The sequence below is a fragment of the Vipera ursinii genome, assembly GCF_947247035.1.
Source record: "Vipera ursinii genome assembly, chromosome: 4".
Lineage (NCBI taxonomy): Eukaryota > Metazoa > Chordata > Lepidosauria > Squamata > Viperidae > Vipera > Vipera ursinii.
In genome coordinates this window covers 31010492-31022364 of record NC_139514.1, presented here as the reverse complement: position 1 = coordinate 31022364, position 11873 = coordinate 31010492, and the positions used below count along the sequence as shown (strand labels likewise).

Below are 11873 nucleotides of genomic sequence, written 5' to 3'. Positions count from 1 at the left end.
TCTTCATTAAACTTTGTTAAATTACGAACACATCTGCTTTTTAATTGTTTACTTCAAGATTAACTATTACTATTAAAGCAATCTTATACGCTTCCTTAAATAAATGAAATTTACTTAGTCCAGTATTTTATTTCTAGCTATTTAATTAGATAGCATTTCTTATTCAAAGACTTTCTTTCTGTATTTTTTTTAGTTATGCCTCATATTAACTCTGTGTGCAGCTTTCTGGGTAAGTAATCAAATTTACAATGTGACTGATAATGTCTTGATAAAATTATTTGTAAATAATTAAGTTGTAATTATCTTTTCTTTTCAGTGGCATAATAAGGGGCTAACTATCCTCTTTTGCATTTTACAATTCTTTGCCTTGGCATGGTATGTATTACCTCATTTTTCCTGTGTGCATAGATATTTGGCAATAATTGGAAGTTCTTGTGGATTTAGGAACAAAAGCCTTTCTTATATCTCCATAGACCTTGAATCCTTTTCACATAAAATATACCATAATGAAAACAAGATATTTTCCCCTAATCCCCTAGGAATTTTGAAGCCATTGCCCTAAGTACCTATTTTTATTGGATTTCACATGAGAAACCACATTTGCATATAATGTAAAGGCAGTGATTTGCAGGATTGCATGAACATTTTATCTCTTACCTGATGAGATTTGACTCATTCCACATTTGAAGGCCTGGTTATTCCTGGCATATGAATATTACATCTAAAGTTTTATTAAAAAATCAGTTTGGAGTAATATTTAAAGGCAGCAAGTTAGAAACTAGGAGATAGTCCACCCTTAGGTACAAAACCAGCTGGGTACCTAGGCCAGTCTCTCTCTCTGTCACCCTTCACGATCCTAGGAAAAGGACACTTCCAAAATCTTGCAAACCCCCCCTCCCATGGATTAGTCCAGGGGTAGGCAACCTTGGCTCTTTTATGACTTGTGGACATCAACTCCCAGAATTCCTGAGCCAGCATGGCTCAGCATGGAAACCACTCCATTTCTCCTCATCATGGCTGGCTCAGGAATTCTGGGAGTTGAAGTTCACGAGTCATAAAAGAGCCAAGGTTGCCTAACCTTGGATTAGTCCATAGTTTATTAATTTAAAATCTTCAAAGTATTTTCCAGTAAAACAAATACTTTGTGGGATTCAGAAGCTGAACGGGGCCATACTGAATAGTAAAGCAGGTTTCAAATGAATATATTAGCCATTTCCAAATTCTTCTTGCAATAGTGAAAAGGACAATAAGTTAGTTTAAGGTACTAAGCTCGTTTGCACCCCGGTTCTTTTAAAAAAATCTGTTGTAATCTTTAAGTTACACTTATTGAAAATATGAGTTTTTCTTGCAAACAGGACTCAGAATTAAGCTTCTACCCTAAATCCTCCAAATATGATTAATAGGATAAAAACAAATCAATATCAGCTAAAAGAGAAATCAGACTCCAACCGAGATATTATGAGGGTCAAATAATTTTTCAGTTATACTCATACTTTTTTTAAAAAAAAATATCACTTGAATACCAAAAAGATGCCCAATGATATCACTGAAAATCCAGATTAAAATTTCCTTTTTCATGTGAAGATGGTAATTTAGTTAAAGAAAACAGTCTGCCAATCCCATAAAAACTTTCTCAATCACTTATTAAGCATCTTAAAATACTGAAGATGAATTGATATTGGATTTTATACACTTGCATATGTGTGTATGAAAATCAGTTTAGATGCATTGATTTTAACATTTTTCTTTTCTGTAAACTGATTAGGATATGCAGCCATCCATACAAATATGTTCAAACATTTATAATGTTCAGCTCACCAAAGCAGTTTTTGCTAGAATTATTACTTGAAGGTATTTAAGAATATATGAACAATAAATCCATTCTTATGGATTTCCTAAAATAATTTGAATCTGAATGAAAACATATTACTGATTTGGTTGAATAACCTACTAATTTAGGAATGTTGAACCAAGTATATAATAGCAATCTATGTTTAATTCCAGTCACATTGATACCCCAGATCTTCTTTTGATTATCTAATAAAATAGGCCACTGTCAAGGTCTATGTGAATGGAGATGAATTTCTTTCTTGACATAGTTTCTCATTCCTACTAACTCTCTTCATCCAATATAATGAAAAGTTCACATCATCTGTATAGAATGAAAATCTATGGGGAGACATAGTTGTGGGCATATAATACTTACATTTTTGTTTACATATCTTTCCACTTGCAGTGAAATATGATATTACAAATGTTCTGACAAAGTTCATTTCTTGAATGCAGAGCATTTATCTCCTTGATCAGCCATGGTCAAAGCGACACAGAGAAAGTTCTGTTGCCCTTATTCCCTGGAACTTCATCCCCCTGTCCATGAGATTAGTCATTGCTACCCTAGAAGTCAGCCATATATAAATTGATTTTAAAATCAAAACAATGCTTAGTCTTAGCATATTCCAGCATGGCATAACTTGGCATACTGCAGTATATCTTCACACTGCCTTCCGTGTGAAGTTCAAGGTGCTAACGATGACTTACAAAGCCCTACATGGCATGGGTCCGGACTACCTTCGGGAGCACCTTCTGCCGATGTCAGCACCCCACCGTCCTGTGCGCTCCCACAGAGAGGGCCTCCTCAGGGTGCCACCGCTCAAGGAATGTCGGCTGGTGGCCCCCAGGGGGAGGGCATTCTCAGTGGGTGCGCCAGCCCTCTGGAACACCTTACCAACAGAAATCCGGATGGCCCCTGACCTCCGTACCTTCCGTCGCGACTTAAAAACTTTCCTGTTTCAGCAGGCTGGCCTGGCATGATAGCGTTAATTGGGGTCCCAGTTTGTGTTCATTAGTGTTTCTTATTATCTTTATTGTTCAATCTGTATACCTTCCTTCCTCTGTACACCGCCCCGAGTCCCTCGGGAGAAGGGCGGTTTATAAAAAACTAATAAATAAATAAATAAATAAATAAATAAATATCTCTGCTGCCCAGCATTTGCATTCAGTCATGTGTAATGTAGCCTGTTAACAATGTTGGATTGGGAGGGGAAGGTGATTTTTTTTTGTACTTACTAATGAAGGAATTTGTGCTATTCCTTTTCTAGGTACAGCATTTCCTACATACCATTTGCAAGGTAATGTTGATTGCCCACATTTGTTCATGGAACAAACACATTTCTTCTGTAATGTGTAATTTAATGTAATTTATTAATTTTAATGTAATTTATCTTCTGCATTTGGGCATTAGGGTTTAATTTGTTTTCAATTTCTGTATTTGTGCATTTTGATATTTATGTCCCTGTTCACCGCCCTGAGTCCTTGGGGAGAAGGGCGGTATACAAATCAAATAAATAAATAAATAAATAATAAATTTGTATGGGTTGGAAAATCAAAATAACCTTAATGAAATGCTGCCCTGTGTGCCAGAAATCCAAGAATTATTTATAAAAGCTATATACTTCCTGGCAGGAATGACCGGAACATGACTGTTTTTAGTGAAATACTGCCATCCGTATAGAGATTTGCTTTACAAGTGAATGCTGAAAAGTTTTAATCATTATGACAAAGAAAGATGAAAAAGGGAAAGAACATGGAGACTTATAGGTATGTGATTAATTCAGAGAGTAGCACTGACAGTTCTAACTAGTTTGGAGAAGAAAAGGATTGGGAAATATAGAGTTATGATACTAAGGACTTTCTGGATAATAAATATCAAGACTACTGTTTGTCAGGATTTCATGGGAGATATGAGTTTTAAGATAGGATTAAAAGGAAATACAGAGGGAGTTTGTTTAGTGTGGTTGGTTTAAATAAGGTAGCTCCTAGGTTCATATACCACCTTAAGTCATAAAATGGATCATTGGATTCAGGCTTAGCAAAACCCTGTCAATTGTTGTTTTGTTAATGAACTGTACCTAAATATACTGGTGTTGTGTAAATCTAGTCACCCTTAGCTTCATGAGCATTTATTTCCACAGGGATGCTGTGAAAAAATGTTTTGCTGCGTGCCTCACATAACAGGTAAGCAAACAACCTAATATCTTCCAGAAAATACAGCAGCTGGTAGGTTAGCGTAAAATGGTTATATCCTGATTTTCAGCCATGTTCATCTTGACTTATAGCAAAGAAAAGGTCTCTACAAACATTTGGAAGGGCCCTGGAGAGAGAAAAATGTTTTGACATTCCAGGCAGCATTTTTGAGGTAGTTTGAAAATGTTATGGAAAATTCAGAAGTACAGAACACAACACTGAGAAGAAATGATGTCTATTGCAATAGCTTAGGAATCTGATTTGCTGGCCAGGTTGGGGAAGATGGGCAAGTCCTCATCAATGTTCTGTTAGGCAAAGTGGTACTTTCCAGAGTGCAGCAGATTTGGGGAAGTCCATTGTAAAGGAGATGGAATGTTGAGGCCATCAGCTAATAAGCAGATGGAAGGTTGGGGTATTTCAGTTTCTTACTATGTTATATTTCCTTTATTACAACTGCCCTTGGGTTGTATTGTTATCTGGCAAGAAGGCTTCTGTCCTCCATTTGAGGTGGGAGCTTTGGGGCCAGGGAAGGTCTGAGGGTATTAGGCAAAGAGGAGCTGGATTTGACTCTGGTAATATCCAAAAGACAGGAATTAAAAGGGTGCATCCTCCATTTTGTTTGTTAGATATATTTTTTCCACTCCAGGGAACATGGAGTTGAGGATATATTTATTTTTTTAAAAAAAATAATAATTTGGAAACAGTCCCCAACTCACTATGAGGATTAAAACCCTAAATAAAACAAGTTTATTAAGCTGTAGATCCCTTTAATTAATCTCTATATAAAATAAGGCAGTTTTAAGGATGTTATAATACCTATCTAAATGTTCCCATTTCCCTCAATTATCACTATGGAATAAGCAATTGCAGATGTGATGTGGATATTTTACACCCATATCATGATGGGCAGCAAAAACTATGATCTTTCTAGTTAGCAAACTTTATTTTATTTGCAAAAGCTTTTCTTCATGTGTGTTCCAGTCTGAAGACATGTATCAGCAGCAGCTGAATTGCAAACTAAAGAACAGATTGTTAGAGGGATGCAATTTTTTTAAAGAGGAGTATGCATTACTGTTTATTCCCAAAAAAGAATGCCTTTTGTTAGTGCAGTTAATATATTCCATTACCAATATTCCTGTTTGAAACTGCAATACACTTTTTAGAAAAACAGTTTTTTACCTCTCATAAGGTAGATAATTAATGGAGAAATTGCTTATAAAACTTTTGGTTTGGCTACTTTTTGCAGGCTAAGTTGGCTATCTTTTTACATTGAGGACTACAACACCTGCACAACCAAATGATTCTTGAAACAGCACACACCTGCCTAAGAACAAAGCATTAAGGTCTTAAGTTAATATGTGAATCAGAAGACAAATCTATTATATATTCCTGAAGATAACACTTTTTATGAAAATTTCAAGATAAATTGTGTCTCGTCTTCACTTGCAAAACTAATACTTAATGTATGCCACAAAAATCTTTTCTTCAGGTAATTTTATTTCAGAAATAAAATGTATATCCTAATTGTGAAAGGGATGGGATTAGATTTTACTACTTTCTATCAACCAGTTTTTATCAAAAAGTTCAAAGGACAGATTACATTTTGGAAAACATTAGCTAGTGAATTTTTCTCCATAACATACTTTTACTTGCTATCAAAAGAATATTCCTAAAATCATGATTGCATATTGTATGAGGGAAGTTACTGGAATTAATTCCTTACTTTAAATTGTATGAATTACTGTCTGTCTAGCAAGAGAATCAGTAATTAGAGAAAAATAGGAGTCATAAAAATAGATAAGATGAATTCTGCAAGCATTTTTATTTATGGACTTTTACACATATGGCCTTGAAATGAAATAAAATCTAGACTTCTGCCTTTATTGCTGACTTAACATTTTGAAAAAAAAATCCTCTCCTTGATGCCACTGTAGTGCCTCCCTCATTTTCATTTTCATGTTGGTCAACTACATGTACAACTCATGTTGTACAACTCTACAAAGTATCATAATCTAACTGGAGAGACTTCTTTTATCATCCTGTCTTTTCTTTCAATATTTTGTTTGGTTGTATAGTTTATCACTGTGGTTTGTCATAAAAGAGGATCATATTATGTTTCTTGTTTTGATCTCCCAATAGGATAGTATACTGGGATTATTTATATTGCTGGATGCTAGCATATTGATAATTTTTGCTGCATTCATTTTTTCTTCTTAATGTATTGGCATATTCCTTGATTATCTCTTGTAAGAGGTAAAATTAGTGTGTGTACATGTTAAGAATTATTTGAGAGTTTTTGCAGTTGGATTATCTTGATGCTGTGCTATGCTTATTTAAAAAAAATCCAACAATTTTGCCTTTGGTGGAATTCATGAACTGTAAGCATTTATTGCCAAAAGAAAAATTATATACAATCTACGTTCATTATACTGCCTGTTCTGATTTCTTTTGCCTTTTGAAAGAGACTAATACAGGATATAAGAGCACAGAAATTTCTCAGTGAGGAATAGCCACTGATTTTGTACAAAGTGGAACCAATGTTTGTATCTGTCTACCTAGTTGCTTTGATAAATGTTGTTGGTTGTTTTATTCCAGAGATCTTGGAAAGTTAATTGTATTGTGCTGCTTACCAAAAGCAAGCATATTTATAGATTTGTAAGCTTGATATTTTTAAAATAATTCACTTTTATTACAACTCTCATTATGAGTGAAGTACAAAATTGTGTACACTGACTGTAAATGAATACAGTAAGACAATTCTAAGTAATGTATTAAAATTAGGTCTGCAAGGCCTCAGTTTTAAGAAATGAACACATATGTTTCTTTCCTTCATCTGCTTTTTGTGGGAGCATTTAAAATTATTACCTTACAATATAAAACTGTCCAGATCTGTACAGTAATTTTTTTAATATCTTCTATATTTAGGTATATACATTTAATATGTTTTTATAGTGAATCATTGTGTAGTTATTATTGATAGTGGTAACTGCAAACTCTCTCTTACAGTAGACGATTGTGGCACAAGGGGACTCCTGAAATACAAAAGTCAGAATTTCACTTGATAGTGCCTATTCCTGATGCATTACTGCAACATTGAAAAAGGTTGGGGCCAATATTCTAAAAGATACAAGTCTCTTACTTGTTTCAGAGGTAAATAGTGGTGGAACAGGATAACTGTAAGCTTCATACATTCTGTATTGGTTTTTAGGGTCACTTGAATATAAAGTGGTGAGAAATTATTCTATAAACCAGGGGTAGGCAACCTTGGCTCTTTTATGACTCATGGACTTCAACTCCCAGAACTCCTGAGCCAGCTCATGGGATTTGAAGTCCATGAGTCATAAAAGAGCCAAGGTTGCCTACCCCTGGTATAAACCTAAAGGATTTGGTGAAGCTTGTTTGATTCTTCCCCTCCCCTGGGATTTCCTAACTATGTAAATTCATTCTTTTGAATACCAGCTGAGATCATCTTATCATTTTCCTTGTTAATGTCTTCAGAGAATTGAGTTTAACCTAACATGTTTTGCTGGTACTGATGTGAAATGTATCTTAATGTGTATTTCTTTAGAGTAACAGAAGGGTAGTAATAGAAATGCTGGAAGATGCAGACATCCAAATTAAGGAATTAATAACTTTATACCAACTGCTGGATTGGATGCCACTAAGTCATACAGCTACCAATTTCTGCCTTTACATCTTGCTGCTTCATGTTAGCCTGCCCCAACTTGATGGTGTGCAAGTTGAAACAAAATCCCCTAACTTTCTAATCAGCATGAAGTCTTCACGGAGTCACCAAATTGGGAAACACTGCTTAAGATTGGTAGCAAATGAGAAACAAAACCCTTTAAGCCCTTTCGTACAATTTTGTACAATATGTATAAGAGGAGGTGTATTTTGGGGAGAGACTAAGATAATTCTCACAAATTCCAGTTGCAATAATGTCCTTGCTTACAGAATGTGAACTTACTAGGCCAATAGTAATATCTTGTATTTTAAGATAAAGAAACACAAAATGCTCTATTTTGTCTCTTAAATTATTATAGTACATATCCAATATTAATAATAGTCCAATAGTAACTGAACCTTTAAACTCAATTTGAGCAGCTTCCAATTTTTCGCACTAAATTCTTGCTAGGTATATTTTTAAATATGTTTGATGTAATATTATTAAAGGTATTGAACATCTTGTAAGAATATTATGTTTGAGATATTGCTTTTCCCTGAAAAATAAAATGCTAAATCTGTATTAAGGGAGCAAGACACTACTGTCTTGGTATGGTTATATGGCCTAAGTTTTCAGTTACTTTTTCTCTGAGCCAATGTTCAGCCTTTATGTTCTAGCGAACAAAGAATAAGAATATTTTTTGTAATTTTTCCCACCCCTTCATGTTGTCAGTTTGTTAAAACATTTATCTTTGTGCATTATTACTGTACTCTTATGACAAACTCTACCTTAACTGCAAGTATGCTAGTTGCATGATCTAAAATATTTCCACCACTAACTATAAGTAACGTGGTCTATTTGAGGCTGTATTGGAGGTAAAGTGCCTACCTCGGTACCATGACCCAATCATGCTAGCAGCGATTTCCATAATAATTAGAGTTGTGCAAAATGTTCAAAAGGGATAATTTTGAAGAGTACACGGACTGTAGAAGAGTGCAAATGAATCACCCCTCTTCAAATTATTAAAACAGGTTGTGAAGTTCTGTCTTTAAGCTTTGCTCAAACTCTTTGGCTTGAAGCAGTCATACAAGGCTTGTGAAAGATACAGCTACTTCAATGACCCAAAGACAGGTTCTTCTTTCTGTAACAGCAGGAATAACGCATCTCAGTTGAATGCTTTGCAGAACCCTTGTAATAAGCTATTGATTCTTTTGTTTGGAAAAACTTTCCATTTTTGCACACTGGCTTTTGTAACCTTTTCTGCGTGCTGGAAGTTTTGTTTTCCTTAGAAGAAAACATCATTTGAAAGGAACTCTTTTTCAGTACTATATCTTCTGTAATAAAAAATGTTTTCACAATGCATGTGTGTATTGTGTTTTTAATAAAGTCGACTGCTGAAAAGTTCAGAGTTGTAAAACCTGCTACTGAAGCTACATCTTCGGAGAACACATTGCTGTTGTCAATATGCTGTAATAGAGATTATAAACATTCTTTGAATTCAACTATTTTGAAGCTGAAGCTTTGAATTTCTCTCTTGAATTTGAAGCTAGGAAATGAAATTTTGTAGAATCTAGAAGCAAGGAAAAAAGTAAATAGTAAAACAGAACAAAAGAACAAAATTATTGGCATCACTGTACATTTTGGTGTTTTATTTAATAACAGGATACAATCTTGCCATTGTGAAAATTGAGGTAAACAAATGTTTTAGAGTTTCTTGGAAATAGGGATATATTTTATAAACATTCTTATTTTGTCTCTAGAGAAAAGAGAAACTTGTCAAAAATTCTGCTTACTGATTACATGTGTTCACCAGATCAGCTTCAGCCTCATGTTGGTTTTCACGTTTATGAGTTGGAACATGAATAGTTGAAATTATCCTGAAATTTCTGGTTCATAAAGATAATTATGTGGGAAAATAGATCTATTGAACTGTCTGGATTTTGATTATATTAAAAATATATATACAAGTATAATAGATATTGATATAGTGTTAACGCTTTAGCTAAAACCTTTTCAAAATAAAACTTCATAGTTTAACAATATTTCAAATCAACTACTAGTTTTGGACACATAAAATAAGTACAGATGAAGGAATTAAATGGTGAATTAAACTGAAATCTAAGTTGTTGCTATATAAAATTAAACTGAAAATAATTGGACAATAGTTGTTGGTTATAATGCAAATTTGTCAGTAAAGAGTAATGTTTCTGTGAAGATAATTTAATTTCTACCTAATACTTAATGCTTCATACAGATATGTGTTAACTACCAGTAACGATCTTTAAAAACCTGTGACCTATATTTAAAATGTGTGGCTTTAAAAATTTTTTTTGAAATATTTAACCTGAAGCTCTTTCAGTTCTGCTTCTGTGTAATTAATAGTCCATGCAAGAGCCAATTTGGCATAATGGTTAAGGCATCAGAGTAGAAACTGGAAGACTGTGAGTTCTAATCCTGTCTTTGACATGAAGCCAACTGAGTGACCTTGGGCTCCTCACTTTCTATCAGTCTTCGGAAGGAGGCAATGGACTTCTAAGAAAACTTGCCAAAAAACTGAGGAGACTTTTCCAGGTGGACTTTGAGAATTGGAGACAATTTAAAGGAAGAAAAGAAATGAATATGCTCTAAACAAATAGGTCTCTTAATAATTTACACTTTGAATACAAAAATTCCACTTTGATGTTCACAGGTTTAGTTCATTCTGGGCAAAAGTGAATCAAGTTTATATGAAATGCTGAAGAATCAAACCTAACCTCTGGGGCTTTTATAAATATGTAATTTATTTAAATTTCCCAAGCACACAGAAGTGATTTGCCACTGCCTTATTCTGGGGTGCTTTTCAATTTTCTAGTATGACCTGGAGCAGGCATGTCAAACTTGTGACATTGTGCGATGTATCGGGAGTTTTCGCCCCATTGCCAGCAATGTGGTGGGTGCAGTTTTGGCGTGACACATCCGGCCTGCAGGCCAGCAGTTTGACGTGCCTGGTCTGGAGCGTTGATATTCTCTGCTGTTTTGCCAAGTGCTAACAAAGTTTATCCTGCTTACCAATCTGGTTGCAGCAGTGCTCTGTAACTTATTATATAATAAGATGAGAATGCAACAAGTGTGTACCTAGGATATATCCTATCTTAATCATCCAAATGATAGGTCTAATAAGATGTAAGCAGAGATCTAATTTGAGAGGATTTTCCCCTATTAGATTTGTTCAACTGTTTCTCATTCATATAGTTAGAACACAAACTTGATATATGGAGTTTTATAAGTAGATTGAGGCAGAGAAACATTTTCGGAAATGTTTTTTGCTTGCTTCAGCAGAAACAAGAAATAACCAACAAATCAATCTGAAACTCTTTGAAGCTAACAGCTGTTTACATATAGCAGGAAAAAAAAGAGATTTGTTTCCTCTTTAACTGATATTTAATAGCTGTACTTTCCTACAGACTTTTCTACTGACTATAATAATATAATAGAAAATTCTTGGTCAAATGAAATCCATGAGAAGCTAACTCATTCTTTCCATCTCCTGTCCCATTTGAATGGACTCTCTTTCCTGAACATTCAGTTCCAGAAGCTAGGGAAACTAAATATCTATCTAGCCATGACATCCAATGCCGAGTCATAATTACAAAGGACAAAAAGACAGCAGGTTTTCTGGTGTTCTTTAATCAAGGTTTGACACCATCAGTAATTATTGGACTTGAAGTGATTTAGAAAAGATTAGTCTTTTCATTACTTTAGCAGACATTCAGAAAAAGGGGCAATTAACTTCTGGTGGCCGAGATTCACAGACAGCAGGGCTTATGTACTGCAATAATGTATAGGTAAATACTTGTTAACAGCATGTAGAAAATTCTATTTTCATAAATTTCAGAGAAGCTGACAGAGACTGGATGAACCATCAATCCAGTCATTTGTATAGAATTTGGAAAGTTTGAGTCTTGCCAAATACTTACTTTCATTCATTCTGTTGTTAAGGAATACTTTATCCACTGAGCTCTAGAAATTAAAAGCTATTAGGTATCATGCTGATAAGCCTAATTTAAGACATCCCATTAATAATGACAGATGTTCCAGAGTCCAACCAGTGGCAGCATCTTCCCAGCTTTGCTGATTTCAAGAAGCTTAGCAGGATTACAACTGATTAGTACTTGGATGGTAAAACCATCAGGAACATGAGGTCAGT

The 11873-nt window shown here is 34.5% G+C and overlaps 1 protein-coding gene across 6 annotated transcripts in view; it reads left to right on the top strand.

The window, feature by feature from the left end:
- The window catches only part of SFT2D2 (SFT2 domain containing 2), a 16575-nt gene extending 4803 nt beyond the window's left edge, over nt 1–11772 (top strand). Inside the window, exons 5-10 of one of the 6 annotated variants that reach the window (XR_014492437.1) lie at nt 194–229; nt 317–375; nt 3099–3128; nt 3463–3597; nt 3972–4014; nt 11756–11772. Coding sequence is in view for 3 of the 6 variants with exons in the window: in XM_083361962.1 (XP_083218088.1) it covers nt 194–229; nt 317–375; nt 3099–3128; nt 3972–4011 (165 nt within the window). In the remaining 3 variants the exon portion in view is untranslated. Of the gene's footprint in view, nt 1–193; nt 230–316; nt 376–3098; nt 3129–3462; nt 3598–3971; nt 4015–5269; nt 9109–11755 lie in introns of those variants that run through there. The other 5 variants (XR_014492438.1, XR_014492439.1, XM_083361962.1 and 2 more) reach the window with 5 other exon arrangements.
- Nucleotides 11773–11873: the final 101 nt, after the last annotated feature.